The sequence below is a fragment of the Prionailurus bengalensis genome, chromosome A2 (assembly GCF_016509475.1).
Source record: "Prionailurus bengalensis isolate Pbe53 chromosome A2, Fcat_Pben_1.1_paternal_pri, whole genome shotgun sequence".
Classification (NCBI taxonomy): Eukaryota; Metazoa; Chordata; class Mammalia; order Carnivora; family Felidae; genus Prionailurus; species Prionailurus bengalensis.
The window spans coordinates 167,117,059-167,134,347 of record NC_057348.1 but is presented as its reverse complement, the minus strand read 5'-3'; the positions used below and the strand labels follow the sequence as shown (position 1 = coordinate 167,134,347).

At 41.2% G+C, this 17,289-nt stretch overlaps 1 protein-coding gene across 2 annotated transcripts in view; it reads left to right on the top strand.

Annotated features, from left to right (window-relative positions):
• The first annotated feature begins 117 nt into the window (after positions 1-117).
• Positions 118-17,289, top strand: part of LMBR1 (limb development membrane protein 1) — a 151,410-nt gene continuing 134,238 nt past the window's right edge. For both annotated transcript variants that reach the window (XM_043590023.1, XM_043590022.1), the window contains exon 1: positions 118-409. In XM_043590023.1, coding sequence (XP_043445958.1) covers positions 344-409 — 66 coding nt within the window. In that variant the 5' untranslated portion in view covers positions 118-343. The remainder of the gene's footprint in view (positions 410-17,289) is intronic.

Here is a 17,289-nt window from a genome sequence, read left to right as displayed (position 1 = left end):
CAAGGCGGCCAAGCGCCGGCCTCCTGGGGGCGTGGCCCCGCCTCCCCGCCCCTCTAGGCCACGCCCCTCGGCGGCTCCCGTTCGCAGACGGCGCGGCGCGCTCCTCTGACGCGAGGCGCCTTCCTCTGACGTCAGGTCCCGCCCCCGCCCCACCCCGCGCCCGCCCTCTGCAGCCGGAGCGGCTTCGCCTGAGGCGGCGGCTGAGGCGGCCGAAGCGGCGCCGGGGGTCGTGGTCGCCGGCCCTGCGGCGGCCCGCTGTCAGTCTGCTCCCGTCCCGGGCCGGCGGGCGATGGTGCGGCGGAGCGCGCGGACGCGGGCGGCGCGGCGGCGGGCATGAGGGAGGATGGAAGGGCAAGATGAGGTGTCGGCGCGGGAGCAGCACTTCCACAGCCAAGTGCGGGAGTCCACGGTGAGCCGGCCCGCGCCCCGCCCCCACGGCCCTGCTCCCCCCCCCCCCCACGCGCCCCGGCCGCAGTCCCGCAGCGCCCCCGCCGGCCCCCCGCCCCCGGCCGCGCCCTGCGCCCCGCGCCCCCCGCGCCCCCCGCGCCCGAGCTGGGTGCGCGCCGCGCCGCCACCCGCGCCCTCCGCCCCGAGCTCTGCCGTGAGCGCACACAGGTGTGCGTGCAGGTGCCTGTGCGGCCGCTGCCGGCGCCCCGCGGCCCGGCCCCGCGTGCGCCCCGCCGGACGCCTTCCGCTGTGGGGGACGGCGGCGACTGAGGCCCCGGAGGGCCCGAGCCTGAGTCCATTGTGCTCCGCGGGCAACTTGTGGTGGCGGGCGTCCTGCTGGGACCGGGAAGCGGGCTTGGCCTTAGAAACCGGCTTTGCCGTGTCTGCCTTTTCGTCGTGCGCCGCGCGCGCCCCGATGTGTTCGTGTTTGCCCAGCAGTCGCACGTCGGGTTTACACATTCCCTCTTCCGACTTCTCCCAGACTCGGTCACAGCCCTTGCTCGGGGGTGAAGGAATTCTGGTGTAGAATCGCCGGATTTGTGTCTTTATTGGTCTTGAAATCGAGAGCTGCTTTGCCGAGTCATAACTTGGAATAAAGAGCATTCGTTCCTGTCGCTGTTGTTGTGTGACTATAGTGCGACCGACTTTATTTTATTTGTTTTGAAGGTTATTTGGAGAGGGAGAGGGAAGGGGAGAGGGAGAATCCCAAGCAGGCTCCGTGCTGTCCGCGCGGAGCCCGACGTGGGTGGGGCGTGAACGCACAACCCTGAGATCGTGGCCTGAGCCGAAATCAGGAGTCGGGTGCTCAATAGACCGAGCCCCTGTTTTACTTTTCAGGGGCGCTTCAGTAGTTAACGGGTTGGGGCTGCAAATATTCTTGTACGTGTTTCTCGGTGAGCGCGTGTCCGCATTTCTGTTAGGAAGATGCCCTGGGGTGGGACCGCTGTGTAGGTTGCGCATTTATCATTAATAGACACTTTCCTCCGGTTTACCAAAGTGCTTGCACCACCTTGCACGCCCACAGCACTGAATGAGGGGTGTGGTTGCTCCCCAGCTTTAGCAACGCTTAGTATTTTCTGTCCTGTTTAAATGTAAGCCATTGTACTAAGCGTCCTAATATTTATTGCGCAACAAATTTTATTTGCATTTCCCTAACGGTTTAGTGAATTTCGGTACCTTTTCATGTGTTTATGGGTATTTGGAACTCTTGTGAAGCCTCAAGTCTTTTCCTCATTTAAAAAAAAAGTTTATTCGTTTATTTTGGGAGAGCGTGTGCGCAAGTGGGGGAGGGGCAGAGAGAGGGAGAGAGCATCCTAAGCAGGCTCCGTGCTGTCAGTGCGGAGCCTGACGTCAGGCTCAGACTCACGAACCATGAGACCGTGACCTGAGCGGAAATCAAGAGTTGGGTGCTTAACTGACTGAGACACCCAGGTGCCCCCCCAGGGTTTCATTTTCTCCACGTTCTTACTAACACATGTTGTTTTCTGCGGGTTTTTTTTTTTTTAATAATAGTTATCCTAATGGGTGTGCAGTGTTAACTCATCATGGTTTTTATTTGCATTTTCCTGATGATTAGTGATGTTGAGCATTATTTCGTGTGCTTCCTGGCCATATGTATATCTTCTGTAGAGAAATATCTATTTGAGTCGTTTGCTCATTTTTGGATTGGATTGTTTTGTTGTTGAGTTTTAGGAATTTTTTGTTTTGAGAGAAAGAGCAAGTGGGGAGAGGGACAGAGCGGGGAGAGGAGAGAATCTTAAGCAGGCTCCGTGCTCATGGTGCAGCCCAAGGTGGGGCCTGATTCCACAACCCTGGGATCGTGACCTGAACCAAAACCAAGAGTCGGTCACTCAACCTATTGAGCCACCCAGGCGCCCCGAGTTTTAGCACTTCTATATATATTCTGGATAGTAATCCCTTATTAAATGTGAGATTTGCAAATATTTTCTCCCATTCTGTGGGTTGCCTTTTTACTCTATTGATAGTGTTCTTTGCACAAAAGTTAATTTTGATGAAGTTCAGTTTATCCATTTTTTTCTGTTTTTGCCTGTGCTTTTGGTGTTGTATTGGAGAAATCATCACCAAATCCGGTGTCATGAAGATTTCCACCTATGTTCTCCTCTCAGAGTTTTATAGTTTAATTCTTACATTTGGGGTCTTTGATTTTTGAGTTTTTGCATATTGTGTAGTGTTTAACTTTTAAATTCTTACTAGTAATCCTGTTTTGTCTTTAGTATTATGAACATCTCAGAGTTCTTTCATCAATTACTTTAATGAGTACATTGGATTTTAGCGATTAACCAGGTGGTAATGATCTATTTTCTTTCTTCCTTTTGCTGTTTGTTTTCCCTTTTTCTTTTCAGCTCCATGTATGCAGAATTGGATTAGTTATAATCCTTGGTTCATACACAGATTTTTCATTGGTTCATATGTGACCTGCCTTTGATTAACCTATTTTTTTTTTTAATTTTTTTGTTTATTTATTTTTGACACACAAAGAGAGACAGAGCATGTGCAGGGGAGGGGCAGAGAGAGAGGGAAACACAGAATCCAAAGCAGCTCCAGGCTCTGAGCCGTCAGCCCAGAGCCCGACGCGGGGCTCGAACTCACGGTCCGTGAGATCGTGACCTGAGCCGAAGTCGGACGCTCAACCGACTGAGCCACCCAGGCGCCCGATTAACCTATTTTTGAATGACATGCATCCGTGAACCATTACCCAGGATACTAAAACGTTGTCTCGAGCTTATTGAATGCCCAGCAGGGGACCTGAAATATGGACAGCAATTTATATGTATCTGTTCCGTATACCTGTCATAGTTGCGCAGCATCACTTGTCTTTTGGTGCATCTGTTGTTTAGATGCATTTTCTTAGATGTTATCTTCAAAATGGCTTTCTTACCTTGGTGCCACTTTTGCCGATAGAGCTATTACTTTAAAATGGTCACAGATTAATGCATAACTGTACCGAAAAATCCCCATAATCCCTTTACTGGTTTAATAATAAGTGCCATTAATTGAGTGCTTATCAGGTGTCTTATTGGAGTCTCATAGCAAGCATGCAAAGTAGGTATTTCACAGCACGTAGCCAAAGTGGCATAGTCAGTGTGCGATAGAACCAGAGTTTGAATCCAGGCAGGCTGATTTCACAGCCTGTGCTATATTTACAGTCCTATAAAGTTTAAACCTCCACCATAACGGAGTTGTGTGGGATCCCACTAGATTGGTTACATAAAATGCTTATTTTAAGGCTAATGAAAGGACCACGGAGAGACTATGAAACTAGCTGGCAGGGAGTTTTGGTATGGCTGCGCAATTTAAATTCTTCCTTATTCTGGCTATGGCTTAAGCTCCCTCACTTGGCTGAAGTATTTTGGGGGGACAGTTCTGGGGTTGACTAGGACTTTTACAACAGTAGAGATTTTAGGACTTTCTAATTTATTTGAATTCCTTCAAATTCCTTCTTTTTGGCCAAATAGAGTGGGGATGTAATGGAGATGCCAGGGATCATTCTCTCTCTACTGTTTCCCTCGGTGAGTTTACCTGCCTTTTTCTACCAGGGTCTCCCCTTCATTTCCATGGCTTACTCCTTGTGCTGCAGATAAAAACTTTAGCTCTTTCCTCTTGAGAAATAGGGGTTGGGCAGAAGATGAGAGGGATTCATTAATCTTGTATATAAATTTGGAATGCAGTTGTCTGGGGGGTCTATAGGCTTTTCTGAGCTTTTTTCACTGCCTTCCAGACAAAGACCACCAGGAATATACCTGTAGTTGGATAAGTTGGGTTGATGGCATGTTGCAGTGAGGGAAAATGCATACTACTGGGAACTGTGGGGGTGTTTCAATAAGAGAGTATTAGAAAGGAACTTTTAAAAATAGGATTTGTGGTTGTGTTGAGTGATTTGGAAAGAGTTTAAGAAAGTGGGGCTTTGATCTGTATTGGATGCTGTTAGGAAGCAGAGGTAGTTTTATGATTAAGTATTTTAATCTTGTCTAGAAGTCAAGAAGACTGGGGTGAAGCTAAAGCTGGAATTGGTAAAGAAGCAAGTCATTTTTATGAACCATGATGGAAAGATATTTGGTCATTTGTATGGTTTGGATGGCATTCATGTTTCTTGTCTTTGTTCAGTCATGATTACAGAGTGGTATTGTTTATTCTTTGTCCATTATGGTCATAGGATGCCCTTCTGTGATGTTGACGTTCTCTGAAGTTGTTTATTTTCAAGGAAGGATTATCGAGGCCTGGCTGTGAGTGCCTTGCTCTGAGATGCTAGCCAGTTTGTAGCAACAACAAGGCCTAGCCGATAGTAGCAGGCGAGCTTCCAGATGTCTGGGGGTGCTTTTTCTTTCTCAGTGTGGCCCATAAAGTCTTACAGTGGAATGGAGTAGTGGATACAAAACCAATCACATATTAGTTTTATAACATAGGTGAGCAAAAAGGAATGGGATAGAGGTAGAGAGGATTCTTTGTATTTGATTTTGCTAAACTGGGTTACATGAACTTCCCCTGGTCGGTGGTACAGTAACCCTTAAAGATGCTCGTGTTTTAGTCTCTGGAAGCTGTAGGTCATCATACATGGCAGGAGGGACTTGCAGATGCGATTATGTTAAGGGAGAGATTGACCTAGATTATATGGGTAAGTGCAGTGCAGTCACAAGGTTCATTATAAGAGGGAGGCGGGAGAGTCAGAGTCAGAGAAGGAGATGTGACAACGAGCAGAGGACAGAGTGAAGGACTTTGAAGGTGCAGGAAAGGCCATGAGTCAGGGAAAGTGAACGCCTCCAGAATCTGGAAAAGTCACGGAAATGGATTCTCCCGAGAGCCCCCAGAAGGAATTAGCCTTGCTGATGTCTTGATTTTAGCCTAGTGATACCCATGTTAGGTTTGTGACTTTAGAACTTTGAGGTAATAGGTTTATGGTAAGTCACTAAGTTTGTGGTAATTGGTTAGAGCAGTCGCTCAGACTCCTTCATCAGGAGGCTTTGACCTTCACTGCTCTCCTTGTGAGTATACCTCACTCCTCCCTAGTTCTGTACTTAGGGTTGAAGGAGACTGAGGCATTTCTGATTACACGCGAGATAGTTTTTCCTTTCTTTTTATTCTCTCCATCTTAAGTGATCATTGGAAGTATAATTTCTGAGAGGTGTAGGCATCCAAAGAATGTCATACCATTTCAGTGTGATTTCTGGTGTTAGTTTTCCTTTTGTTTCCAAGCTAACATTATACAGTAGGATGGAATATAAAATCTCTGAGAGCTGTATGCTTTTGGTTTATTCTGCATGGTACTTGTAGAGGATAATTGTAGATATTCACTCATGATGATTGGACGTTGAAGATTATATCCAAATATAGTGGCGTAGGTTAATTTCCTGAAAATCTTGGGTTTTAGGATAATTTGTAAACTTTTTTTTTAATGTTTATTTTTGAGAGAGAGACAGAGCGTGAGCAGGGGAGGGGCAGAGAGAGAGGGAGATACAGAATCGAAATAGGGTCCAGGCTCCGGGCTGTCAGTGCAGAGTCTGACACGGGGCTTGGACTCATGAACTGTGAGGTCATGACCTGAGCCAAAGTCGGACGCTTAACCGACTGAGCCCCCCAGGTGCCCCAGTAATAGGATAATTCAAAGAACTTAAGGCATTATAAGAAAAAACGGACATGAGGTGATAAAATTCAGAATTTATCTTTGAAAGCCCTTGTAAATATTTTAACACTTAATATGAAACAATTCAGAAAGGGCACACGATAAAGATAATAAATTCTAATTTTACACTGCTAATGTCGTTATCCTTTGTGTGTTAGAATCTTCAGAATCTCCTTCCCTAGAATTTCAGTGGGATCCTTGTTAACACATTTTGGATTGTTTTGAATCATACGCATTCTGAGAAGTATTTCCTTCTGTCTGTTCCTCCATCCAGATGTCTTGCTGATTTTTGGCTCAGAGTTTTTGACTCCTGGGATCCAACTCCTCACTATTCTTTCCACTGGCACAGAAGAACATGTGTGCTGGAGGTGGGAGAAGCTTTGGGTGACCTGTCCCAGTTGCTGGGTGTAGAGCCCCCGGCTCTGCCCTCGTTGACTCCGTGTCAGAGCACTGATGTTCTCTGTGCCTGTTTTCCCACTTTCCCCTCGGACGCTAGTGGGGTGCCAGATTCTGCAGCTCGGATTTGCCTTCCCAGGGTAACATTGTGAAAACTTTTTCCGTCATCCCACTTTACCTGTCTTTCCATTGCTGATGCGTCTCAACCAGCAGCGGCTTGAAATTTGGGGATGCCAGAATGTTTTGGTTTTTAAAAAGCTTTGTAGAATTAAAAAAAAAAAGCTTTGTAGAATTAAATTTGCATGAAGTTCAAATTGTGTAAGGGGAACTTGAAATGGGAGAGGGAATACAATATCATATTCTTTTCTTTGTGGGTCATTTTGTGGCAGGACTCGTGATAAAACTCATAGTGATTCCGTTGTGTAGGCCATAGATTCTCTAGATGGAAGGGTTAGAGTTATTCCGATATTAAATCTGTACCGGTTTCCACATATCTTTTTCAGGGCTTAGGATTCAGGAACTTTCCACATACTCCTTAAAGTACAGTTTTTGGCCTTTAGAAGTCATTCATTTAACGTTATTTTATTTTTTATTTTTTAAATGTTTATTTATTTATTTATTTATTTATTTTTTAACTTTTTTTTTTCAACGTTTATTTATTTTTGGGACAGAGAGAGACAGAGCATGAACGGGGGAGGGGCAGAGAGAGAGGGAGACACAGAATCGGAAACAGGCTCCAGGCTCTGAGCCATCAGCCCAGAGCCCGACGCGGGGCTCGAACACACAGACCACGAGATCGTGACCTGGCTGAAGTCGGACGCTTAACCGACTGCGCCACCCAGGCGCCCCTTAAATGTTTATTTTTGATACAGAGTGTGCATGCTTGCGCTGGGGCAGGAGCAGAGAGGGAGGGAGATGGGATCCGAAGCGGGCTCTTCAGTGAGAGCAGAGAGCCCAAGGCAGGGCTTGAACTCACAAACTGTGAGGTCATGACCTGAGCTGAGGTCAGACGCTCAACCGAGCCACCCAGGCACCCCATCATCTAACATTATCTTAATTTTCCTCAAACATATGTCTGTATCTTTCAGAGCGCCATTAACAAAATGCGGAATTCGATGAAAAGCTGGGCATCTAGGACTGCCAGCAGGCTTTCCCCAGCATGCTAAATCATGAGATGGGGATTCTGTGGGATTGATCTAGGAGTCTGAGTATTAGGTGCATTATTGAGGCCTATACTGTTGTTCATCATAGTCTAATACTTTCTTTCAAAACCCAGAAATTTAACTGTTATACTTTATTGAGAGCCCGAGCCTCACTTTACTGCACAGCGGTGCTGAAAGCTAAACAAGGAGGCAGAGTTGTTGGGTTTGGATCGGGGTGGTGTAGGTTCCAGTCACATCTGTGCTTTACTAGCTGTGTGGTATTGGGCATACTGCTTAATCTCTTGGAACCTTAATTTTCTTGTTTATGAAAAAAGGAATTATAATACCTATCTTAAAGATGTGCAGATTAGCTCAGATGATGCCAGGAAAGTGCTTGCACATTATTTGAAGCATGATCATTACTTAGTACATTGGGATTCATTATTTCTGTTGACTTTGAGGTATTGAATTAAGCTTGTTTAAGAAAGAGGAATTTTGGGGTTGCCTGGGTGGCTCAGTCAGTTAAGTGTCCGACTTTGGCTCAGGTCATGATCTAGCAGTCTGTGGGTTCGAGCCCCGCATCGGGGACTGGGCTGACAGCTCGTTGCCTGGATCCTGCTTTCGATTCTGTGTCTCCCTCTTTCTCTGCCCCTCCCCTGCTTGCATACCCTCTTTCTTTCTCTTTCTCTCTCTCTCTCAAAAAAAAAAAAAATGAATAAACATTTAAAATAAATGCATTTGAAAAAGACAAAAAAAACAATAGAGGAAGCGTTGAATGGGTTTCAGGGTTGTAGTTACGAAGAGCACATGATATAACTTTGTTGACTTGAGGGACATCTAGATAATAAAAGAGCAAGGTGATGGGAATTTTTTCTTCATGTTTTTATATTCGGATTTTGCTTCTGTACGTCTCTCCAAGAAGTTCTATGCAGTAGCTTTTAAATGTGTTCCAGGGTTGGCTGTATAATTTTTTGGACCCAGTGGAAAATGAAAATACAGATTGTTCAAAAAGCAAGAAAAAAAATGCTGTTAAAGGTACTAAAATATAAAGCTTTTTCTTTTATTATGTGGCTTTTCTCCTAAATTACCATAGTGCTTTTTATTTGATATTCGGTGTTCTAAATTAAAAAAAAATTATTTTAATTCCAATGTAGTTAACATACTGTGTTATATTAGTTTTGGGCGTACAATATAGTGATTCAGCAGTTCCATATATTACTCAGTGCTCATTAAGATCAGTGTACTCTTAATCCGTATCACCTATTTTACCTATCCTGCTACCCATCTTCCCCGTGGTAACCACCTGTTTGTTTTCAATAGTGAAGAGTCTGTTTTTTTGGTTTGTCTCTTTTTTTCCCCCTTTGTTCATTTGTTTTATTTCTTAAATTCTGCATGTGAGTGAATTCGTATGGTATTTGTTTTCTCTGACTTATTTTGCTTTGCATTATATTCCCTAGATCCATCCATGCTGTTGCGAATGGCAAGATTTCATTCTTTTTGATGGCTAAGTAATACTCCACTGTATATATATACCACATCTTATTTCTCCATTCATCGTTGGTGGACACTTGGACTGCTTCCATAATTTGGCTTGTTGTAAACAATGCTGCAGTAAACATAATGATGCATATATTCTTTCCAATTAGTATTTTTGTGTTCTTTCGATAAATACCCAGCAATGTGAATACTGGATCACAGGGTAGTTCTATTTTTAATTTTTTGAGGAACCTCCATACTGTTTTCTACAGTGGCTGCACCGGTTTGCATTCCCACCAGTAGTGCCCAGGGGTTCCCTTTTCTCCACATGCTGCCAACACTTGTTTCTTGTGTTTTTGATTTTAGCCATCGTGACAGGTGTGAGGTGATATCTCATTGTAATTTTGATTTACATTTCCCTGATGATGAGTGATGTTGAATATCTTTTCATGTGTCTATTGGCCATCTGGATGTCTTCTTTGGAGAAATGTCTGTTCATGTCTTGTGCCCATTTTTTAATGGGATTATTTCTGTTTTGGGCGTTGAGTTGTAGAAGTTCTTTATGTTTTGGATACTCGCCCTTTATTGGATATGTCATTTGCAGAGATCTTCTGCCATTCATAGGTTGTCTTTTAGTTTTGTTGGTTGTTTTCTTTGCTGTGCAGAAACTTTTTATTTTGATGAGTCCCAGTAGTTTATTTTTGCTTTTTTTTCCCCTTGCCTCAGGAGACATATCTAGAAAAATGTGTTAATGTTGCTGTCTGTACTCTTTTCTGGGCTTTTTATGGTTTCAGGTCTCACATTTAGGTCTTTCATCCATTTTGAGTTTATTTTGTGTAGGGTGTAAGAAAGTGGTCCAGATTAATTCTTTTACGTGTGGCTGTCCAGTTTTCCCAACACCATTTGTTATAGAGACCCTTTCCCATAGAATATTCTTCCTGCTTTGTCAGAGATTAATTGGTCGTATAATTGTGGGTTTATTTTGGGTTTTCTATTGAGTTCTCTTGATCTACGTGTCTGTTTCTGTGTGAGTGCCATACTATTTTGTTTACTACAACTCTCACATGACTTGAAATCTGGAATTGTGATACCACCATCTTTGTTTTTCTTTTTCGTGATCACTTTATCTATTCAAGGTCTTTAGTGGTTTCCTACACATTTTAGGATTATTCATTCTAGTTCTATGAAAAATGCTGTTGATATTTTGATAGGGATTGCATTATTCCATAGATGGCTTTGGTAGTATAGATATTTTAGCAATATTTTTCTTCTAACCCATGAGCATGGAATATTTGTGTCGTTTTCAGTTTCTTTCATGAATGTTTTATAGTTTTCAGAGTACAGGTCTTTTACCTCCTTGGTTAAACTTATTCCTAGGTATTTTATTATTTTTGGTGCAGTTGTAAATTGAAATGTTGCCTTAATTTCTTTCTGCTGCTTCATTATTAGAGTATGGAAATAATGCAATATTAGTTTTACATGCAAACGTAAGAGCATTGAACCCATGTGGGATCACTGAAATTATACAATTTATACTTAGCATTTTATACATGTGTATGAATTTGGTTCTCACCAGAACAGTGGAAATTCTGCACAAAACAAACTCAACTGTTTTTTTATAGTTTTTTTGAGATACCATTCACATACCATCTAATTCACCCAATTCAGTGGTTTTTAGTATAGTTAAGAGTTGTGCAGTGATCACCATGATCTAATCCTAGAATATTTTTATTGTCTCCAGCAGAAACCCCTATACCCATTAGCAGTCATTCCCCATTTCCCCCTGTGAATCCTCCAGTCCTAAGCAACCATGAATCTACTTTCTGTCTTTACGGATTTGCCCATTCTGGATATTTCATATAAATTGAATCATACAGTATGTGTTTTCTGTGTGTGTCTCACTTTTTTTTTCAGTTAGCATGATATTTTCAGGATTCAGTCACATTGTAACATGCATCAATACTTCATTCTTTTTTATGGTCAGAGAATATTTCATCATATGGATATGCCACATTTTGTTTATTCATTCTTTAGTTGATGGACCTTCAGGTTTTTTCCACCTTTTGGCTTTTATGAAGAATGTTGCTGTGAACATTCCTGTATGAGTTTTTGTGTGGATGTATGTTTTCATTTTTCTTGGGTGGAATTGCGGGATCATAGGATAACTCTGTTTAATATTTTGAGGAACTGTCAAATTATTTTCAAAAGTTTTGATACCATTTCACATTTCTACCATTAATGTAGGAGAATTTCTATTTTTCTACATCCTTTTCAACACTTGCTATTAACTGTCATTTTGATTTTTAATTATAGTCATCCTAGTGAGTATGAAGTGTTATCTCATTGTGGTTTTGATTTGCATTTCCCTGCTGACTAAAGACGTTGAATGTCTTTCTGTGTGCTTATTGGCCATTTGTGTATCATCTCTGGAGGAATGTCTATTCAGATCTTTTGTCTTTTTTTTTTTTGTTTTTATGTTTTATTTTTTGAGAGAGCACAAGCAGGGGAGGGGCAGAGAGAGGCAGACAGAGGATCTCAAGTGGGCTCTGCACCGACAGCAGTGAGCCCGATGTTGGGCTTGAACTCATGAACCATGAGATCATCACCTGAGCCGAAGACAGATGCTTAACCGACTGAGCCACCCAGGTGCCCCGTATGCTTTGTCCTTTTCTAAATTGGTTCTTTTTTTCTTATTATTGAGTTGCAAGTAATCTTTATATATCCTGGACATAATGTGCTTATCAAACATATGACTTGCAGATATTTTCTTCTATTCTGTAGGTCACCTCTTCACTTTCTTGATTGCACCCCAAAAGTTTTTAATCTTGTTGAAATACAATTAATCTATACAATTTTTTTGGTCATTTTTGTATTGATGTCATATTCTAGAAGGCCTTGCCAACCAAAGGTCATAAAGACTCGTACTTTTTTCCAAGAATTTTATAATTTTAGCTGTCACATTTTAAAAAATTTTTTTAAATTTTTATTTATTTTTGACAGAGAGAGAGAGAGAGAGAGAGAGAGTGAGCAAACATGAGTGGGGGAGGGGCAGAGAGAGAGGGAGACACAGAATCTGAAATAGGCTCCAGGCTCTGAGCTGTCAGCACAGAGCCTTACGCGGGGCTTGAACTCACGGACAGTGAGATCATGATCTGAGCCGAAGTCAGATGCTCAACCGACTGAGCCATGCAGGAGCCCCAGCCATCACACTTTTTATCTGTGATCCACTTTGAGTTATTAATTCTCATGTATGGTATCTTTTTTGGTGAGCTATCTCTTCAGACCTCTTGCTCATTTTTTAATTAGGTTGTTTGCTTTTTGGGTTTTATGAGTTCTTTCTATATTTTGGATTCAACTTCTTTATTGGCTGTGTGTTTTGTACAAATTTTCTACCGGCCTGTGGCTTATCTTCTCTTACCAGTGTTTTTCACAGAGCAGAAGTTTTTAATTATAATCAAGTCCAATTTGTCATTTTTTTTCTTTCATGGATAATGCTTTTCATATCATATAGAAAAAGTCATTGCTAAACCCACGATCACCTGGATTTTTTGTAGTTTTGTGGTTTACGTTTAAGACTGTGATCTATTTTGAGTTTATTTCTGTGAAAGATACAAGGTCTGTGTCTAGATTAATTTTCTTTAACAAAGGAAAAGTCTAGACACTTGAATTAGTTATATACCATAGAAGAGATTGCAGATGTATGTCAAACTCAGTCATATGAAATACTAGGATCTGATGGGCTCATAGCTGAATTCTGTATCACCCTTCAAGAGCAGATAATTCTAATATTATTTATTGTAACCCACACAAAAAGGAGAAAAGCTCTTAATTTCATTTTGTGAAATTAAGTTACCGTAACCTCAAAATCTGAATAAAAACGAAAATTATAAAATAATTTTATTTATAACTGCCAATAAAATTTTAAGATGTAGTATGGTATAATAATGTATGAAAGAATTAATACACAGTCAACAAGATGGATTTATTCCAGGGATGGATCAGCAGCAGGATGGCTTAGTACCGTGAAACATATTAACATAACTTATCATCTCAACAATTTAAAAGGAAAATTGATTATTCCAATAAACGTTGATAAAATTAAGCAACCATTCCTGACAAAATGCTAAATAAGATAGAAATGAATGACAATTACTTAAATATTAAAAAAACCAACAAGAAGCATTATACTAAATGTGGAAACCAAAAGCCATTTCATTATTATGAAGAAAAGGCAGGTATGTCTGCTATCATCATTATTATTGGACATTATTTTCAAGATTCTGGGGGATTCAGAAAGCTAAGAATATTAATACTGATTATAATTATTAGAAAAGAAGATGATCTTTTTAAATTTGTTACGTGATTGTGTAACTAGAAAAACCATGAGATTCTTGAAATTATGAGCGAGCTTGGTAAACTTACTGGAAACAGTGTAATATACCTAAGTCAGGAGCTTTTCTGTATACTTGTAATTGCCAATCATAGTCAACGTAAGAAAAATACTTTAGTTACATTAGCAACAAAAGGTATAATAAATCAGAACTAAATAAGAAAGGAACAAAGACTGTATGCAGAAAACCATAAAAATGTTTTGAAGAGTATGAAATATTATCTAACAGATGAAAAGATTTTCCACATTTCTGGAGGGAAAGACAATATCATGCAAATGTTAACTCTTCCAAAATCAATTTATATATACTTAATGCAATTTCAGTTAGAGTCAGAGTTTTATTTGAAATTGAATAAAAGTGACTTTAAGTCCATATGGAAGATTGTCTAAATTTTGCCTCCCCCCCCCCCCCAGCCCAAGTCTAGCCTAGGAAATTATGAAAAATGAAACTCATAGAGATTTGCCCAGAGAGCAAATACAGTATATAATTATTTACTATTGAAAGTGCATGTCGTTGTTATCGAAATTGGCAAAGAGAACAAAGAAACATAATAGTCAGAAATATGCCGTAGTATACTTGGGGATTTGATATGCAGCAACAGTAGTTATTTTCGGTGGAAGAAGATGGTTTATTTAATAAATTGTGTTGGCCTAATTACTCACCATTCAGAAACAAAATGTGAAATTGAGCTCCCATATCATATATATGAAAATAAGTTCCAGATGGATTAGAGACTTAAGTGTAAAAATAATTTTTTAGAAGGCCTGGCCTTGGGGCGCCTGGGTGGCTCGGTCGGTTAAGCGTCTGACTTTGGCTCAGGTCATGATCTCGCGGTCCATGAATTGGAGCCCTGCGTTGGGCTGTGTGCTGACTGCTCAGAGCCTGGAGCCTGTTTCAGATTCTGTGTCTCTCTCTCTCTGACCCTCCCCCGTTCATGCTCTGTCTCTCTCTGTCTCAAAAATAAATAAATGTTAAAAAAAAAAAATTAAAAAAAAAAAAAGAAGGCCTGGCCTTTTAAGTCTGGTGACACATGCTGTGGAGTGTTTTGGAGCCAGGAAGAATGGAGGGCTGTACACCAGACTGCTCTTCCACTGGCTGCCGGAGGATGTGGCAAAGTGGTGGGGGAGAGTGTGTAAAAAAAGTATGACTAGAAGCTAGAAATAATGAGAGAAAACTTGAAGATATTTCCACATTAAAAACAGTAAACATGTAATCTGACTAAAGTTATTTATGTTGTGTAGATATGCATAGAAAGAAGTATGGAAGAAGGGTGCTTTTTTCAGAGTAGTGGAATTTCATATTTTTACCCTTTTACCTTTTTCCTTATACTCCTCTGAATACATTAAATTTGTTTTAAAATATTTTATTTATTTTCTTTTTTTTTTTTTTTTAATTTTTTTTTTTCAACGTTTATTTATTTTTGGGACAGAGAGAGACAGAGCATGAACGGGGGAGGGGCAGAGAGAGAGGGAGACACAGTATCGGAAACAGGCTCCAGGCTCTGAGCCATCAGCCCAGAGCCCGACGCGGGGCTCGAACTCCCGGACCGCGAGATCGTGACCTGGCTGAAGTCGGACGCTTAACCGACTGCGCCACCCAGGCGCCCCTAAACTTATTTATTTTCGAATATTTGTTTTAAAATATTTTATTTCAAATATTTTATTTGTTTTAAAATATAAAAATAGTATTGCGTGCTCTACCGACTGAGCCAGCCAGGTGCCCCTGAATACCTTCAATTTTTAGCAAAAAGGATTTTTATTTATATAATTGGGAAAAAATAATGCTATTTTCAATAAGCATGAAATAACATGTTTTCTAATAACCGTGCTAGAAGGCAGTATGATGGACTATATGCTCTGATTGAATAGTCTTACTCCTGGGAATTCATACTGCAGTTATTTCAGAAAGGCAGCTTACATGCATTAAGATTCTCATTGTCTCATTATCTTAAGTCATGAAAAACTAAAGAGAACCATCTCTCTCTTTTGGGTAGTTAGGTTTTCTTTAATGACGACGATGATGATAATAAATAATAGCAGCTGCTAGAGAATTTAAGAACAGGAAACATCTGTTAGCTACACCCCCGGGAATAAATTGATAAAACAAGAAGTAAAGATTTAAGTCCTTAGGGATTACCCAAGAGCCTAACAAAGACTAAATATAATAAACACCAGAAGAGGAAATGGAAGACAGGTAGTGGTGGTAATAGTCACTGTACTGGTGTAAATCCTCAATGTCAGAAAAATAGTAGCTACATTCTGAACTTCTGTATTGAGTAGTGAATATATTTTGTTAACATTGGTAAACCAACAAATGTTTCCTAGTATTATGGAAGTGACTTAGAAAAGCAGCAGATTACCTGTGGAGGAGAGTTGTGTGGGAGTCTTTTCTTAAGGTCTTCTAAACATCACATGCATGCGTATCTCCGACACAACAATTTTTAAGTCATTCATTAGGGATTTAGCTACCATTCCTGCCCTTGAAAATTTACATTATTTGAAACGATTAACACCAAGTAATAAAATGTTTACCTTATTTCCTTGTTCCACATTTAACATCCATTTCTTAGATCTATGGTTCTCAACTGGGTCCCCCCAGGAAACCTGTAGCAGTGTCACAACTGAGGGGTGTGTGTTATGTGTTGGTATCTAGTGGGTAGAAGACCTAGATGCTGCTGAAATCTTACATTTCAAAGGATCTCCACAGCAGCAAGGAGCTATTTGGCCTAAAACGTTAACAGCCCCAAGGTCGAGGAACTCCCTTATTTTATTTGTTTTTATTAAAAAAACTTTTTAAAGGGTTTATTTATTTTTGAGAGAGCGAGAGAGAGCGAGCGAGAAAGACGCTTAACTGACTGAGCCACGCAGGCACCCTGAGAATAGAGTATTTTTTACAAAGTATTTTATAGGAGTGCCTGGGTGGCTCAGTTGGTTGAGCGTCCGACCCTTAATTTCAGCTTAGGTTGTGATCCCAGGGTCGTGGGATCGAGCCGAGCCTTTCATTGAGCTCTGCACTGACAGCGTGGAGCCTGTGTGGGATTTTCTCTCTTCCTCTCCCTCTGCCTTGTCTCCCCCACTCATTCTCTCTCTAAAAAAAAGAAATTAAAAAATATTTTATATCATATACACCGTACACAGAAAACAATTCTCAGGTAAATCAAAGACCTGAAGATAAAAGATAAGACCATAAAACATGTGAGTGACTTCTGGTTTCCAGTCCAACTTGAACTTGGAAGTCATTTCCATCCTCCAACAGTGAGAAAAGTTGAAGAATTTGAAATCAACAACTCTTCTTAAATCCATCAGAGAATTGAGGTCATAGGGCACAGGCCTTGAAAACTGGAAGGAGAGGTGGAGGCCTAGAATCACAGCTTACCCAGAGCAAAAGCCTTTCTAGCAGAAGCCTGCCAAATAGCCAATACTGGTAGGAACACTTAAACTGTAATCAGTTAATTGACGGAGGCTTAATAGAGTTTGAAACTCCAGAGGTTCAGGTTTAGGGGGTGCCTCCATACTTTAATGAGGCTTACTTCTAGGAGCTTTAGTAGGCTCTCAGGTTTAAAAAAAATCCCCTTGTGATTTAGCAGGGGGAGCGGGAAAGCAGCCATTTTGAAAAATGCCTAGAAGGTTGTGTTTACCTTGACAAAGGTCTGCTCTCAAGGTAATTGTTTCTTCCTTCCTTCCTTCCTTCCTTCCTTCCTTCCTTCCTTCCTTCCAATTAATTAATTTATTTAGAGAGCGAGTGAGCGAGCACGAGCAGGGGAGGGGCAGATAGAGAGGGAGAGAGAGAATCCCTTGCA